This window comes from Podarcis melisellensis (assembly GCF_964234715.1).
Source record: "Podarcis melisellensis genome assembly, chromosome: 3".
Lineage (NCBI taxonomy): Eukaryota > Metazoa > Chordata > Lepidosauria > Squamata > Lacertidae > Podarcis > Podarcis melisellensis.
The window spans coordinates 119,658,741-119,675,703 of record NC_138530.1 but is presented as its reverse complement, the minus strand read 5'-3'; the positions used below and the strand labels follow the sequence as shown (position 1 = coordinate 119,675,703).

General features: G+C 44.6%; 1 protein-coding gene across 3 annotated transcripts in view; it reads right to left on the bottom strand.

The window, feature by feature from the left end:
• Positions 1-1,046: 1,046 nt before the first annotated feature.
• The window catches only part of ITSN2 (intersectin 2), a 79,902-nt gene continuing 63,985 nt past the window's right edge, over positions 1,047-16,963 (bottom strand). For 2 of the 3 annotated variants that reach the window (XM_081905922.1, XM_081905923.1), the window contains 11 exons: positions 16,236-16,357; positions 14,428-14,534; positions 10,995-11,178; positions 10,130-10,228; positions 9,612-9,779; positions 9,176-9,388; positions 5,957-6,078; positions 5,787-5,869; positions 5,140-5,223; positions 3,371-3,544; positions 1,047-2,527 (listed from right to left, as the gene is read on the bottom strand). In XM_081905922.1, coding sequence (XP_081762048.1) covers positions 2,370-2,527; positions 3,371-3,544; positions 5,140-5,223; positions 5,787-5,869; positions 5,957-6,078; positions 9,176-9,388; positions 9,612-9,779; positions 10,130-10,228; positions 10,995-11,178; positions 14,428-14,534; positions 16,236-16,357 — 1,514 coding nt within the window. In that variant the 3' untranslated portion in view covers positions 1,047-2,369. The remainder of the gene's footprint in view (positions 2,528-3,370; positions 3,545-5,139; positions 5,224-5,786; positions 5,870-5,956; positions 6,079-9,175; positions 9,389-9,611; positions 9,780-10,129; positions 10,229-10,994; positions 11,179-14,427; positions 14,535-16,235; positions 16,358-16,963) is intronic. The other variant, XM_081905924.1, reaches the window with a different exon arrangement.

Genomic DNA, 16,963 nt, shown 5'->3' with positions numbered 1-16,963 from the left:
ATAAAGCACAAACCTATTAACAGTAGGGAATCCTCCTGCACAGAAGTGGGTTTGAAACATAGCGAGGGATATATTACACTCTTATATGTAGACAACTAAATGCACTATTTAGTTGAAGACAATACTGTGGTTTCATCTTTCATAAAATCTACCTTCCAAAAAGAGTGGGGCTTGCGTAGAAGAAGATGCTTTTGGTGTAGATCATCCACTTACCTTGCTGCAGTTGGTTCAGTTGAAAAGCAGAGGGGGGCATTATACCAAGTATTATGCACTGGTATCTAGCAGCTGGTAATGTTGACCTTGTGTGACCCAAAACCAGGTCCTAAAAGGTTACTGATTTTGTAAGAAACAGTCAAGTTATTAAGGATGCAGTACTCTTAGACAGTTGTTAGTCCCTTGCAATAATGTGAAAGATACCATTTACTCAGTCCGAGATCCAGTTGGCATGACCATCGCAGCTGTACAAAATAGATATATAAAGGAGCAGTAGCAACAGCTGATAAACAGATTGAGACAGTCCAGCCAGAACTTGTATCATCTGCCAGGAGCAAACATCTGATAGTTGGAAAGACCCTTCACGCCCCTGGTGTATGAAACCAATGAATGAAGATGGCAGTTTGGATGAACACTGTAGAGTGTCTACTAAGGAACTTTGCTCTCTCCAAGATATTATCCTGAAGTGTGTCAATTGTTGAGAAATTTTTGCAGATGCCTTGCAACACACACACAATTTAGGCAAACTAGTTGAAATGATTAATAGTGGTATTATTAAAATAGTAATATTGAAGGCCTTTGATGCTTTAAAATTTGTACCAATTCATCTGTTTATTCATTGCAGAAGTGTGGTGATTTTGTTATATTTCAAGTATGTATTGAGTTAGATGTAGATACTTGCTCAAGTAAATGTGAAATAGCTGTTTGTTTTTATTCCTGCCCAGGAAAAGTTGTCACAAGCCAGTTTTTGGAATGTGGGATCTGACTTTGAATTGAATATATGCTCTAGGAAAATCACATTAAAATAAAACAAGATAAGATAAAAATAGAAATAATTAAACACAGAAAACTTTTATTCAGGTCAAGTTTGCAATTCTGTTAAAACTTGTTAAGCAATATAGCACCTAAAGGATACAACTCCACTAACTTTGCATTGAAAGCAGGACTTAAATAGCAGAGAGAGGAGTGAAAAATGCAGAGGTTCTGCCTATTTGTCCAATGCCTGAAACTGGCAACTTCTGCTGCCAGCCTTTTTGTACTTCTTCTACAAGGTGCAGCTGTGCTACAGGTCTTTTGCACAGGAGAATGATCCAGTGGGCACTTTTGCCTCTTCGCGTCCAAGAGGACGATTTGTCTTGCTGAATACAAGGATACAAAATTCCATTGTATCCTATGAGCAGTACCCGTAACAAGTATGATTTACATTTTGTTTATATTTTCTTGATTGTAGTTCCTGTGTTTTTCACATTCAGAGGTACAATAAAATATGCTTTTTAAAATCAGCATGCCTCCATTTGAATCTAGACGAATCATTTTAATAAGCTCATTTTATTCTCTATGCTGATCCAAGGGTGATGTAACCTTCACTGCCTTGGGCCCATTGGCGAAGCTTAAAGGTGCACATTTTACGGGCATCTTCCAGGAAACCCAAGTATTTATTTACATAAATATATTAAACAAATCACATGAACGTATTCATGATTATCAACCAGTATTTTAAAAGGATTTTTTTCTAGTTTTTCCTTATAACCAAAATCTGGTTATAAAATGCTAAACAGAACTGAAGAAATTCTTGAAATTTCCTAATCAATAAATAAACTTCCTATTAATGATATACAGTATTTAAAGGATCGTGAAGTGCTAAGACTTCAGCATCTATTTCCTGCAATTAATATCCTGAGATGAGGTTCAAGCAGATTACATTTTTCAGGTGTGAGATTCAATTATTCTAGCCCTGAATGAAATCATTCCCTCAGCATGTATGTGAGTGACATGTGCGCGCGCGCACACACACACACACACATTAATCCAAGTGGCTGCACTTTAAACATTTTAATGCCACATTCCTAATTAATACTTTAAAGAGCTGTGAAAATTAAATTGAAAAGATACATTGGCATCAGCATTCAAAAATTTCCGTATTCTAAAGAAAGGCACTGCTACAGGATCTCTATATACAGTACATTTTACATTGCATAGATTGTCACAAACATAAGCAACCCCCACAGAGAAATGATGTACAAGTGACCAAGTAAAGTGATTTTGCAGCACACATTGCTCTCAGGTACCTGCCTGTAAGGAAGGATTATTTGCAAAACTTTCAAATGGCAGCAGTTCAGCAGTCTGTAGTTCCTAATATTACAAAAAACACCTTTTCAGAGGAGTGTTTTCTGGTCAAATAACTGCAAATCAAAGCGTACCCAAACTTCCCCTGTTGGTACCTCATGCAGCAGTAAATGTTTAGTTGTAGGTCCCTTGTTTTCTTGCTCTGTTCTGATTTTGGCTACTGGAACTTCAGTGCGGCCCAAAAAATCTGTTTAACAACAACACATAAAACATACTCAAATCTGTGTTAAATAATGAAGGCTGCAATCCAATGCACACTAATTTGAGAGTAAACTCAAAGAGAGCTACAGCTTAAGTTTATATTATGCATTTACTCAGAAGTAAGTGTGAAGTGGCTAAATGAGGAGGAAATGAAGTCTGAATCACATGCGATAAGGAATGGAGAAGCATAATAGCATGTTCAGATGGCTGCCCTAGAATGCATTCTCAGAGCAGGTTCAGGGTGAAAAGCGCTTTCCCCCTGATATGAAATAGAATACAGTTGAGGATTCAGTCTAGAAACTGACATATGAAACGTGTTTAAAGCAGGCTGCTGCTTCAAATACAGTATCAAACATCTCTTGGCAATGCATTTGTTCATCTTTAGTTCCCTAACAGACAAAATGCAACAAAAATGGGAACCACCAAAAATGAACTGGAAGGAGGAGCAAACAGAAGTGGGGCAGGTAATTTGTCATAAGTGGGAAAAGAACCTCACCACAGTTGATGATGGGATCCTTCTTGCTTGGGACACAGTAAACAAACATGGTCAGAGTCAGGGAATAAAGATCCGTTTGTTGAAAATGGGGTGTATTTATAATGCACCGGAGCAACAAACAAATGGTACAGATGGACTTGGCAGTGAGCACCTCTCTTCTTTCCCAAATAGCTCTATTTAGTTGTAGAGTACACAACAAACAGCCTAAATGGGGCCACTGGGTAGTCAGAACTGATACGTTTGTGCTTAAGCTTCAGCCCATGCCATACCAGCTCCTAGTCATTAACAAGGGACAAAGAATGATCTCTCTCACAGACAAAATGCAGCACCTACCATCGGGTGAGAACTGATCCCTGTCAAACATGGTGAGACACAGAACATCTTGATATAGATCCTTGATGAAGAATTGGCAGTTAAAGTTCCATTTTGGGTTCAAAGTGTCTGGCAGTGCTCTTGTTGTGTAGCTTTGAGACCCCAGGCTGATTTCACAGTATGGGTTGCTCTTCCCTTAACATAAAACAGAAGTGTACACATTAACCTTTAAAAAGAATAATGTAGGCAAATCGGAGCAGAGTTAAGGGCACTATTTTCATAAGAGGGTAAAAAAAAAGTTGTGTTTAAATTGCTCTGATTGGATTCAAGGTTGGATTAAAGCGGTTGGAAGCCCTGGTGCAGTTCTCAAGCCAGGTCCCTAAAAAGCATTCCTGAAATAAGGTGCCACAGACTAAATCCTGTAGGGTTTTAAAAGGATATCAAATTTATGATGGCATAAACTTTGTCTGACTACAAAAAATAAAAATAAAATAGTTGGAGCATATGCAATTTTACAACTCAAGGCAAAACACAACAACATTTTACCAAACTTGATAGCAAAAAGAAAATACTCTGAACATGCTCATATTCACATTTAAAACTCATATAGTTTTTGTTCACTTCCTGCCTTGGGCCAGGCATCAACTCTCAGCCTAACCTACTTCATGCAGCTGTCATGAAGATACAGGAGGAGGCGTTAAATGGCTGGAAAAAGGGATTTAGTGCTCATATCATAGGCATAAAATCTTTTTTTAAAAAGGTTTTTAATTTCAAGTAACAAAACTTATCCACAACAGGAAAGCAGAGCTTTGTAGTTGTACAGAAAAGAAAGAAAAATGGTGGCTGATGGTTGCAGTTTTAGACAGCCCCCCAAAGGCAATTCAATCAAAGTGTCCCTCCATAAGGTTCCATGAATTGGGTGGGTGAAAACCATGTTCAGTTGCCGTAACAAAGTCAATAAATGGATACCATATCATATAGAAGGTGTGAATCTACCCACCACCCTCCAAAAAAAATAATCAATATTCCTTTTGTGAAATGGTTTATTTGTCCATAAGCACCATGCCTCATACTTGTGAAATCCAGACTTTGAAAAGAATGGTCTCAAGTACTCTACTTACCGTATTTTTTGCACCATAACACTCACTTTTTTCCTCCTAAAAAGTAAGGGGAAATGTCTGTGCGTGTTATAGAGGGAATGCCTACGGGTGGCATGCCTACGGATTTTCCTCCTCTAAAAACTATGTGCGTGTTATGGTCGGGTGCGTGTTATAGAGCGAAAAATACGGTACTTGATTTAAGTTTCTTCCAGAGAAACTTGGCTGCTTCTGTTTTTTGTATTTGTACCTCTCTTATTTTTATTGCATAGTTTTGGCTTACTTGATTTTTTTAAAAAAAGAAGAAGTCTGAAATGTCAGTCTGATTCCTTGCACATAAATTGCTTGGAATGTTGCCTGCAAATTAAGCTTCATAACTTACCTTTGAGAAGGGCTAGAGACTTAAAAAGCAAAACAAAACTCAAAGTTCCAAGTGTTGGCGCCCTGTTGGCGTGAGCCCTGAGGCCGTTGCTCCAATTGCACCATTAAAACCAGTCCCTGCTCTCATTCTAGGCTCAGGTTGTTTGCAATTTTATTTTTTTCATATTTCTCTTACTATATAAATACACAGGTTTTTCAGTTCCAGAAAATTGCTTGGCAACTACTTATTTGTAACACTAGACTCTCTACATATTAGTTTGCTGAACTTGAAATTATATCACCAAAGACAAACATCCGCCCCTGAATTATTACCATTAGGTTTGCATGCTTTTAATTCAGTTGCTTCAATCACATGCACCATCAAACGTCCTATTCCTGAACTCTTCTGTGACCGAGCTGAAAAACAAAACAAATTTAGCACCAGTAAATTGCTTGGACAGAAAAAGAAAGCTGGCTGAGCAACATATGGAACAAAACACAAGGCACCTAAATTGGCATGTTTGCGCAGAAGCTGGATTACTGCAGCCAACTTGTGGTATCTGTCTGCTTTGAAATCTCATTAAGTTTAGAAACTATCCTGGAGGAAGCAGGATCCACCTGTAATTTGTATAAATTTGCCTGGGCAAGGTAGAAGTGTAGACACATGAAATACAAACTTTCCCTGTTCAGTTTCACCAACATTCCTTCATTGTGTAAACAGAATCCTTTCCACAGCACAACTGTCTTGCAACTCAAAACCCCTTCATGCCACTTGTAAAGCCAGAGGCTTATTTTAGGAATGTGCCCACGTGTCAAGAAGCCTGAAAATGTGATGTGGGAATAGGAATATGTGGCATTTAGATTCAGGCCGGGAGATGTCCCCAAGAAGCCCAGGAAGCGGGCTTGCATTCACACCAGAGTCCAGCGGTGTCTGTGGTACAGCCTGTTCCTTCAAGTTCCCATCAACCAACGTTCAGCACCTTGGTAAGCCTTTTCATGTTTCTTCTTTTCCGTTTCAATATAATGTTCTGATGCTCCTTTAATTTTCTGGACCCAGGCAGTTCTGCAAAAGTGAGTATTATTTTATTTTAATTTTTTACAAAAATAAGAACCACAAAAACAAAGCGAGATGAACATTCTCTGAGCTCACCTTTCATTGATGTTGTCTGTTTTTAGTGTGTATACTCTATCAATGTGGGAGATGTGGAAAACTGGCTCTTCACTGGAAGGGTCAGTCGGCAGTTTCACCAGGACTTCATTAAGAAAAACAGGCTGAAAGAAACACAAAGGTAGTTTAAAAAAAAACCACTTGGACAGGCTGAAACGAAATTACCGTATTTTTCGCACCATAGGGCGCACCGGACCATAGGGCGCACCCATTTTTTGGGGGGGGGAAATAAAGGGGAAAAAATTATTTTTCCCCCCCAGGCGCGGGGCTGGGGCGGGGGAAGCTCAAGCTTCCCCCGACCCCAGCCCGCAAACAGGCAGCTCTCTGCAAGCCGTGGGAGCACTCCCGCTGCTTGTGGAGAGGTCCGCGAAGCCTGGGCGCGCTGAGCTCAGCACGCGCAGGCTTCGGCATGCTGGCAACTCCCCGCAAGGAGCCGGAGCGCTCCGGCTCCTTGCGGAGAGGTCCGCGAAGCCTGGGCGCGCTGAGCTCAGCGCGCGCAGGCTTCGGCATGCTGGCAACTCCCCGCAAGGAGCCGGAGCGCTCCGGCTCCTTGCGGAGAGGTCCGCGAAGCCTGGGCGCGCTGAGCTCAGCGCGCGCAGGCTTCGGCATGCTGGCAACTCCCCGCAAGGAGCCGGAGCGCTCCGGCTCCTTGCGGAGAGGTCCGCGAAGCCTGGAGAGCGTGAGGGGTCGGTGCGCACCGACCCCTCTCACTCTCCAGGCTTCAGCGAAAGCCTGCATTCGCACCATAGGACGCACACACATTTCCCCTTCATTTTTGGAGGGGAAAAAGTGCGTCCTATGGTGCGAAAAATACGGTATAATTAAATTGTGTCCGAAGCGACTACTGCAGCTAAGACCACTATGAGAGAGAGCCCCCTGCTACACTGGGGAAGAGGCCCCAAATCTTTAAGGGAACTTATTTCCTATGGGGCTGGGCATACACAGAGGGTGAATATCATCTTCAGTTGGCAATCTGGTTGTCCAGCCTATTGGTATGGATTTTTTTACCACACCCAATCAGAACAATCAAGAGGAGAAGATACTGTATATCCCTCGGTGGACAGGGTAATACAGACAGTTTATCAAATGATAAGATGCAAAAATTGATCATCTATCAGTAAGTCTGCCTTCGCCCTCAGAATTGTGCAGGGAAAAGGAAATCCCTTGGCTAACAAGGAAAATGAGCGGATGGACACAACACAGAAAGGTGTAGTCCTGGGTGACAGCAAAACCTTTCTCCATTATACAGTGGTGCCTCGCAAGACGAAATTAATTCGTTCCGCAAGTCTTTTCGTCTTGCGAGTTTTTCGTCTTGCGAAGCACGGTTTCCCATAGGAATGCATTAAAAATCAATTAATGCGTTCCTATGGAAACCGCCTTCAGACCAGGTCAGGGGACAGTCTTTGCTTCCCCCCGCCTGCCTTCCCGGGAGATCAGAGAAATGCAGCGCTGCGTTTCTCCGCTCTCCCGGAAGGCAGGCAGGGGGGAGCAAAGACTTTTGCCCCCCGCCAGCCTTCAGAAGAGGTCCTGGACCTCTTCTGAAGGCGGGCGGGCGGCAAAAGTCTTTGCTCCCCCCTGCCTGCCTTCAAAAGCCGTCCGGAGGCTTTTAAATCGCCCCGGGACAGTCCCGGGGCGATTTAAAAGCCCCCGGTTAGGCAGGCAGGGGGGACAAAGACTTCCCCCCCCGCCCGCCTTCGGAAGAGGTCCTGGACCTCTTCTGAAGGCCGGCGGGGGGCAAAAGTCTTTGCTCCCCCCTGCCTGCCTTCCCGGGAGAGCGGAGAAACACAGCGCTGCCTTTCTCCGCTCTCCCGGGAAGGCAGGCAGGGGGGACAAAGTCCAGGACCTCTTCTGAAGGTGGGCGGGGGGCAAAAGTCTTTGCTCCCCCCCCACCTGCCTTCAAAAGCCATCCGGGATAGCAGGAAGCGCTTTCCTGCTATCCCGGACTGCTTTTAAAATGCTGGCGGTGGGGAGCAAAGCCTTTCGGCCCCCGCCGGCCTTCCTGGACCTCTTCTGAAGGCTGGAGGGGGGGGAAGGCTTTGCTCCCCACCGCTAGCATTTAAAAGAGGTCCCCGGAGATTTCCCTATGGGCTTTCTTCTTGTGAAGCAAGCCCATAGGGAAATTCGTTTTGCGAAGCGCCTCCAAAACGGAAAACCCTTTCGTCTAGCAGGTTTTTCGTCTTGCGAGGCATTCGTCTTGCGGGGCACCACTGTAATTTTGTCCAATCTTCATCTCCTTACTTTGAGACCAGCACTGGATACTGAACTACTAAAACAACTATTTGGTGTAAATTCTGATGTAACACATTTCTGCAACAGAAAATAAACTTTCTCCTGCAGGGAAGAGAAGACTCATGTCTATGGAATTTCCCTGAGAAACTCCCATAGGGATACAACCTGATCAATTAGTGAACTACAGTTAATAAGATTAATTGATTCTATGTGGATTAAATTTGTATGCATTCACATACTGGTAAAATATTTTGACACAAGAATCATATTTTGCTTCCAGAGAATGTATGCATGTTTCATCATAGGCATCATAGGAAACCCTCATATGAGAGAGAGAATTGGGATGCCTCTTTATAATACACAGATTATGGTGCTCACTCACCATCTGCAGTTTTTTACAAATTCTGGTTACTTGTTTTTTTAAGAACAAACCCAGGGCACCTTTTTAGTTGATTAAAAGTTCATCTGATTTCCCCAACCAATTAGTTGATTAAGTGCTATTTAGCAGAAAAGCACTCTATTTTCCACTGTAAGTCCTTGCCATACTTTTAGTCGCATTTACCACTCATTGGCATGATGGACTTGCAGAAATGAACCAGCCCATACAAGGGCTGTTGATTAAATTAATACAAATTGAGATGCACTATCTAAAAGATATTTCCTACATGAGCTATGTACGAGGCAGTGTCAATTTCCATTTTTCAGGAGAAAAGCCAAGATTTTGTCTAACCAATGCTAAAAATCCAAAGGAAGTCCTTCACTCACTAATTATAGAAGATCTGTCCCTACTGACAGTAGTGTAAACATTCAAAACTAGTACTGATAGGAGACTGAAATTATACAGTTAACTTCAGCATCCTAGTAGATCAAGGAAGTCTATTAAATAGTAAAGAGGTTATTATTTCTATTAAAAGAAAAGATCCCGCTCCTTCCCTTTCCAAATGCACAATTAAGATGCTTTAATTTACTCACCGTTTTATAAATTTTGAACTGAGTATTTGATTTTGGGTTGAACAATTTATCTGACCCTGTAGATACAAACTGCTTGACCATGTAGGTGAGAAGCAGGAAGTCACTGAAGAGGAATCCATATAGTTCTTTGTTGCTTTTTGTCTTATAGAGTTTGCCACTGTGCAAAAGCTTCCTTGGTCCCAAGCAATTGGTCAGGGAGTTAAAAATCAGTTGCTAAAAGGAAGAGAAAACCAAAGCAGCAATACAATGACTTTTCAACATCAGAGAGAAAATTCTACTCAAAACCAAAGCCATTTTGCTACCCTTAATGTACGCTGTTGGTCTATACCTGTTGAACTGCCATCAACAGGGCCACTTCTATCAAGAACCCATAATAATGCATTCCCAGCACCTATTTCCTCCTTTTTATCCAGTCCTTCCCACCCCAGACAGTTACCTCAGCAAGGCCCTCACACTGAACGTGGGACTGGATCCATTCAAGCCTGTCTGAATTCTCTTTTTCTCGCACTCCCTCATTCACCTGGGAACACAGCTCCTCAGCCCGCTCAAGAGCCAGCTTCAGATGACTGTGATCTGGGTGAGTTTCAGGGGAATTTTCCAGAATCTGGTTGGAAAAAACAGACAAAGAAAATTGCAGTATCAGTTAAATGGGGGGCAGGGGGGGCGGGCGAAGAGAGCTATAGAATCATAGAGTTGGAAGGGACCCTGAGGGTCAACCAGTTCAACCCCCTGAAAGGCAGGAATATGCAGCTGTCCCTTATGGGGATCCAACTGAGGTGTTATCCACACAAATATGAGAAGTTTCCTGATTTTTTTAAATAAATACACGTGCAGTCCTCTGCTTGTTCTCACACAATACTGTCAATCAAGTTAGTTCATTTAATTTCTATCCCACCCTTCCTCCCAAAGGACCCCTCCCTCAGTCCTTCAGAGAACAATTATGCTGATACTCACACTCTTTATGAGAAGAGGGTAGCGAGTGATTCTTTGCATAGGTTTCAGCAGGAAGCTGGAGAGTGGCATTCCTTTACAGCGAGGATCCGAAGCCAATTTCTACAAGGTAAACCAGTATTTTTGAGAGACTGCATTATTGCTACTGATCAACATTGACAGAGGGCTTTAAAATGTGCAAACAGTTGTACAAGCTTCAGTTTGTTATCTTTTACAAAAGAGCAGCCCCTTGGGTGTCTGTTGTCTGGATGGAGAATATTAAGGGGGAGGGTGTGACCTATCTCAGGCTGCTCCGTTAGAAAAAAGAAACCCTCTGCTGCAGAGCCAGAACAAGGCTCCATTCATGGCAGCATTTCCCAAGGGAAGCAAAACACTTACATGAGTGAGGTTCTAGTAAAGAGGTCTTTCCACCCATGGAGGGGGCAGCATTTTCTCCTGATCCCCCTTCCTCCCTCAAAAATCTGCTCTGCAGGGTTGGTGACCTCTCTGGTACAGCATTAGGGACAGGGGGCTGTGGGGGAAGGGGAGATCTGCTCTCCTTTGTACTCCAGTGGGAGATTCTGCAGGATCCCCACTCCTCCCAAGGAGCCTTTCCATTTGTGGAGACTCCTTGCAGCCACAGTCAGACCTATTCAAAGAACAAGGAGAGTTGAGGTTTGACAGCATGGCAGAGAAACTGGCTGAGAGTCAAGTGAGCAAGCAGCCAAGGGGCACTTTTACCTAAACGCCTGGGCAGATACTGGGGTGATATACTGTACAAAGGAAATGTTTGTGGGGAGGAAGAGCCCGTTCCCAAGGTTAACCCCTGATTTGGTAGATGTGGCGACTGGAGAGCTCAATTAGGAAGCTACTGCGTAGTATACTGTACTTTCATAAATTCTTTGAACTCTGGTTCTTCATCCGTTTTCTGCTGCAGCAGGGCAGCCCCGTTAAGCTGGCAGCTGCAAAACCGGATATAGGCTTGCATTTGAGACAGTTCAGCAGCCAGAATGTCACCAATCATCTGCACAGGCATTTTTTCACCCCCCATCTTCTTACGCACACGCAGGGCTCTGGAAGAAAATAAAATGACAGGGAAGCAGTTTGAATCCGGAGCTTTCAACAGGAAGAAGCTAAGGAGGGGCTCACCAGTTACTGTCACACAGAGATCCCATGTGGCAGTGTCAACTCTGTTGAGAATATGAAGCAAGTGGATCTTGCTATCTCACCCAGGAGCTCATTCAGAACCTGGAGATCACATGGCCACGACCTAAATTACTGTCTGACAATGAACCATCAAAGGAAGGCTGGACATATCCAAGAACACAGGAGCTGCTAACCCAATTCCTATTTGGTTGTGGCATTTATAGACTTAGACACCTAGCAAGACAATCCACTGTCACAGTGTAAACAAGCATTTTAAAAAGGCCTTTTCAAAAGCCCAGATTTCTGCTTTCCCTGCAAGGTATAAAGGTAAAGGTAAAGGGACCCCTGACCGTTAGGTCCAGTCGTGGATGACTCTAGGGTTGCGGCACTCATCTTGCTTTACTGGCCGAGGGAGCCGGCGTACAGCTTCCGGGTCATGTGGCCATGTTAAAGTTTGTTGGGTCGTATATCTTTTGACCCACTGAGTCTGCTGCAATGGCCCTGCAATAAATTTGATTTATTGCCACTCCGACAAACTTCCATTGGCGCCCACACGCTTCCACTCCACACGCTGCCACTCTCTTCAGTTGCCGGATAATAGCAGAGTTCACACGCAGCATAAAATGGCTTGTCTGTGTCGACGTGGTGTCTTGAATAACTCAGCTCAACACCAACGCTTCTAATATAAAACTCTTTATTTAGAAGCATTCAAAACAGAAAAGAAAAACCTACAGAATCTAGCTGCTTGTTCGTAGCTTTCTGCCTCTTAACAAAAAAACGAAACGACCTTGCTAACGCTCTCAGACAGACTGCTCTCCAGAGAGAGCTCAGCCCCCACAGAGCACAGATCAAAGGAAAACAACCAGGGATCCTGTGGGCAGCGCACCCAGTTAATCAGAATGCTCCTGGAGTGTTAACTCCTGACAGTCCAGAACCACAACAGGCCAGCACGACTAAGCCACTTCTGGTGAACCAGAGCAGCGCACGGAAATGCCGTTTACCTTCCCACAGGAGCAGTACCTATTTATCTACTTGCACTTTTTGGCGTGCTTTCGAACTGCTAGGTTGGCAGGAGCAGGGACTGAGCAATGGGAGCTCACCCCGTCACGGGGATTCAATGCAATGCACATGTGCTTAATTTATTTGCTTCTGGTGCTACATTCAAAAAAAATGAGAGGCACAAATACAAGATGGGTGACACCTGGCTTGAGAGCAGTACATGTGAAAAGGATCTAGGAGTCTTGGTTGACCACAAACTTGACATGAGCCAACAGTGTGACGCGGCAGCTAAAAAAGCCAATGCAATTCTGGGCTGCATCAGTAGGAGTATAGCATCTAGATCAAGGGAAGTAATAGTGCCACTGTATTCTGCTCTGGTCAGACCTCACCTGGAGTACTGTGTCCAGTTCTGGGCACCACAGTTCAAGAAGGACACTGACAAACTGGAACGTGTCCAGAGGAGGGCAACCAAAATGGTCAAAGGCCTGGAAACGATGCCTTATGAGGAATGGCTAAGGGAGCTGGGCATGTTTAGCCTGGAGAAGAGGAGGTTAAGGGGTGATATGATAGCCATGTTCAAATATATAAAAGGATGTCACATAGAGGAGGGAGAAAGGTTGTTTTCTGCTGCTCCAGAGAAGCAGACACGGAGCAATGGATCCAAACTACAAGAAAGAAGATTCCACCTAAACATTAGGAAGAACTTCCTGACAGTAAGAGCTGTTCGACAGTGGAATTTGCTGCCAAGGAGTGTGGTGGAGTCTCCTTCTTTGGAGGTCTTTAAGCAGAGGCTTGACAACCATATGTCAGGAGTGCTCTGATGGTGTTTCCTGCTTGGCAGGCGGTTGGACTCGATGGCCCTTGTGGTCTCTTCCAACTCTATGATTCTATGATATCTTCAGGAATGCTTTTTACTCTTCTCAATCAAGGTTGCATTTAGTGAATTTGAAATCACATCACTTTAAGACTACAAACTGAACAAAAAGCTTCCCAAACAGAAACACTTGGATAAAACTGAGCAGAGACACTTTCATTTTTTTCAGAGAAAACATTAAAAATTACAGCTAAGATGCTTCTGAGAGGTCCGAAATACTTTTGATGTCTCCAGAGAGCACTTTTCTTTCGGCTTGTAGCAGGAACCCCCCCCCCCCAATCATTCAGTTTGTACAAACTTCACACACACTCACACCCACACACTACATACGCTACACTTCTGTTATAAATTCATAGAAAATCAACCATACATCGGATTTGCACTGTTCCACTTTTATTTTACTCCATGAAGGAAGGACTACAAAATGGGGAAGGTTTGATACAGGCCAGCCCAGCACATCCACAGGAGCCCTGCCCAGTTGCTATGCCAACCCTGATGGTCCTAGACAGAAGACAATCAAGATCACAAAGAACTTGCATATGGGAGTGGATTCAGCATGGACTGGAACAAAGGACAATGATCAGATCTTCCCTCAGGGAGCAGGAAACTGCAACTACCTTTTGTCTTCAGAAAATGACTCATGGGGAGGAGGAGAAGGGAACCAGCCAGGTGACAGGACACTCAGGTTACCACCACAACTCCTCCCTCAACCCCTCCTTTCTGTAATGTATGTATGATGTTTCTGGGGCTGGGCTTGACCTAGAGGATGGAAATTTCAAAAAATTTTATAAGGTCTTGCACACCATTTTTCTGTGTCTTTCCTCTCTCCTGCAAGTGAGAGGAACACCCTGTTGCAACAGTTCAATAAAGGCCAAGCCTACAGGCTGCTGATTTGCTCCAAGTTATCCTGGTTGGTGTCTTTGTTTTGTCCAAGGGAGCCCTCGGATTTTTCCGGTAACAGGCTCAATTGTAGAAGACATGTTTTACGTGCCAGGGTCCCAGGTTCAATCCCCAGCACCTTTGATTTCTCAAGTCGCAGGGCTGGAAAATGCTTCCGAGACCCCATAGAGGACGGTGCAGGCAACATATTTGTCAATCTCCCTAGTCCTTCTGAATGGTTCTAAGAAAAAAATATCAAGACCACAGTGCTATACATGTCTACACAGAGGTAAGTCCCACTGAGTTCAGTAATGCTTATTCCTGTGTAAGTGGGTGTAGACTGTAGCCTTGATGGTTATTTCTTGTTTATTTGGACTGAAACAGCTAAAACCACAAAAATTAATAAAGGAGTAGTAGCACTTACTTCAGTAACTTTGTATTAGACATGATGAGCTCCTTCCAATTAACAAAAATTAATCCCATTTCTGCTTCTGAAAGACAGCCTGCTTCAGTCATTTGTTTCTGGAAAACCTACATTCAGAAAGATACAAGGAGGGGAAATGAATTTTAAATACAGCATAATGTTCCCCTCTCAAATTAAGAACTGTTTGATAACTGACATTAGTCAAAAAACTTCAGTTTTCCTTTGTTCTTAACATTATTGCTTCTTTGCTGCCAGATATTTCTTCCAAAACACTTAGGCTAATTGAGGCGATCAGAAAATAAGAACAGGATCAAAAGGTTTCCACAGATCAAGTCTGCTATGGGAGACCACCCATATCTAAAGATCCTAGTAACTCATGTTGCCAACATATATTAAGCAGTGGCAATGAATCCCAATGGTACTTTTCTTGTGATGGATCCCTGAATTGAGATCCTGTCTCAGGGACTGCCTGACATTCTTTGAGCATCAGGGGAAATAGAAACAAAAACTGCAGCTGAAGGCCTGTTGTAGGAAGGTGCAGTCTGTGAACTTGTGTAAAGCTTTTGTGTGGCTATTCCCTCCCCCCCACAGGTGGAATAAATGAAGACAACGGACACAGAGTTTTAGGTTAATGGGCAAAAATGGCCACAACTTTATTGATTACAGGAAAGAAGGGTATTGGCTTTAGGCATTGGCCCTAACCGACTATCCGGTCTGACCGGGAAGGGTTAAACACCAACAGGGGGAGCCACCCGAGATGCATATCCCTAGGCGCTCCCCGAGGGGTTACCGCTCGGGGGCGCGCTTTAGGCCCTAGCCTCCATAGGTTTCGGACGAGGCGTCGCCCCTCGGAGTCCTTTAACAAACTACCCTTCAAGCATTGGGGGAAGTGATGGCGTTCCTCCCCCCCAACCTCATCTGCATGACAATACCCCGGCCAATGCCTACCGCCAAAACCGAGGGAGTTGTGACGATTTGCTACGAGGTAGGCGAAAAAACCAAGTGGCTCACAAAACCAGCCAATTAGCCAAATGGAAAAACTCCTACCAGGCCCCTTGCGGCGGCCAGCCGAAGCCCATAGCAAGGTCAGTGGCAAAACCTAAAGGGCGGGTGGGTGGGAAACCGCATCGTCTCCAGGGAAGAAAGGGGGAGAGCCAGGGGCTGCCCTGACCTTAAGTGGCCCTACGAAGGCCCGCCCCTGCCGCCAGCCGATTGGCTGGTGCCACAGGGTATGCTAATTGGGGGAATCCCTGTCTCCCGCGAGGCTGACGCCAGCCTCGCGAGAGCGAGTGTGGGCGGGGTCGTGATCCCACAACCCCCCCTCCTCCTGACGATCGGAAGGGGCATTGCACAGCTTTCATTTGAGAAAAAAGGTCTTAATGGTCTTCTAATAAGGGATTCAAGGTCTAAACCACTGAGCCTCTTGGGCTTGCCAATCAGAAGGTCGGTGGTTCGAATCCCCGCAACGGGGTGAGCTCCCATTGCTCGGTCCCTGCTCCTGCCAACCTAGAAGTTCGAAAGCATGCCAAAAAGTGCAAATAGATGAACAGGTACCACTCCGGCAGGAAGGTAAATGGCGTTTCCGTGCACTGCTCTGGTTCACCAGAAGTGGCTTAGTCATGCTGGCCACATGACCCGGAAAAACTGACTGCGGACAAACACCAGCTCCCTCAGCCTGTAAAGCGAGATGAGCGCTGCAACCCCAGAGTTGTCTGCAACTGGACTTAACTGTCAGGGGTCCTTTACCTTTAGTAAGGGACTCAAGGCAATACTTTTATCACTACCTTTTGTGTTCAGGCAAATCTCACCTCTAAGACAAGCTGAAGGTCTTCCATGTATTTTTCTTCGGTCTGGATCAGCTCGTGTATGTAGCCCTGCCTCTTCCTTTCCATGGGCTGCATTGTGTCAAGACTCTGGAGATCTGCACACCCTGGGGGAGGAAACCGTCTGAGTCACTTTGAGCCCAAGTGCCAACTTAATACCAAGCAAAAAATAGACAGGGAACGGTCTCAGGGGAATAAATCTTTTGATAAACGTGAAGAAGAAAACTGGCTCTGAAATAGGTGGGTAGGAACCCCAACACTGCGCAGTCCGTGGCTTGTGGCAGAGTTCCTCCATGAGCAGCCTGCGGGCCTCTCACCAGCCCCAGGACAGGAGAGCGGGCAAAGCATCTCCGTCCTGGGCAGAAGAAGCATGGAATGCAGCACTGCTCTTGCCACAGCAAAGGCCTGAAGAAGTGCTTCCAGGAGCCTTCATGTGGTGATGCGAACGTTAGAATCTGTTTGGTGAGACATGGCAGAAGAGGATGACTTGCCCCTCTCCTTCCTACACAGTAGGGCTGGGCTCTTTGAGAAATCGGGTGTGCGCTGCAGGGTAATTCTCTGGCTTAGTTCTTTGTCTCCCTTGCCTGCCTCCTCAGACACAAATTGTCCTTGGAGATACAGTGGCACCTCAGATTACAAACTTAATACGTTCCGGAGGTCCGTTCTTAAACCGAATCCGTTCTTAAGCGGAAGCGCGCTTTCCCTAATGAGGC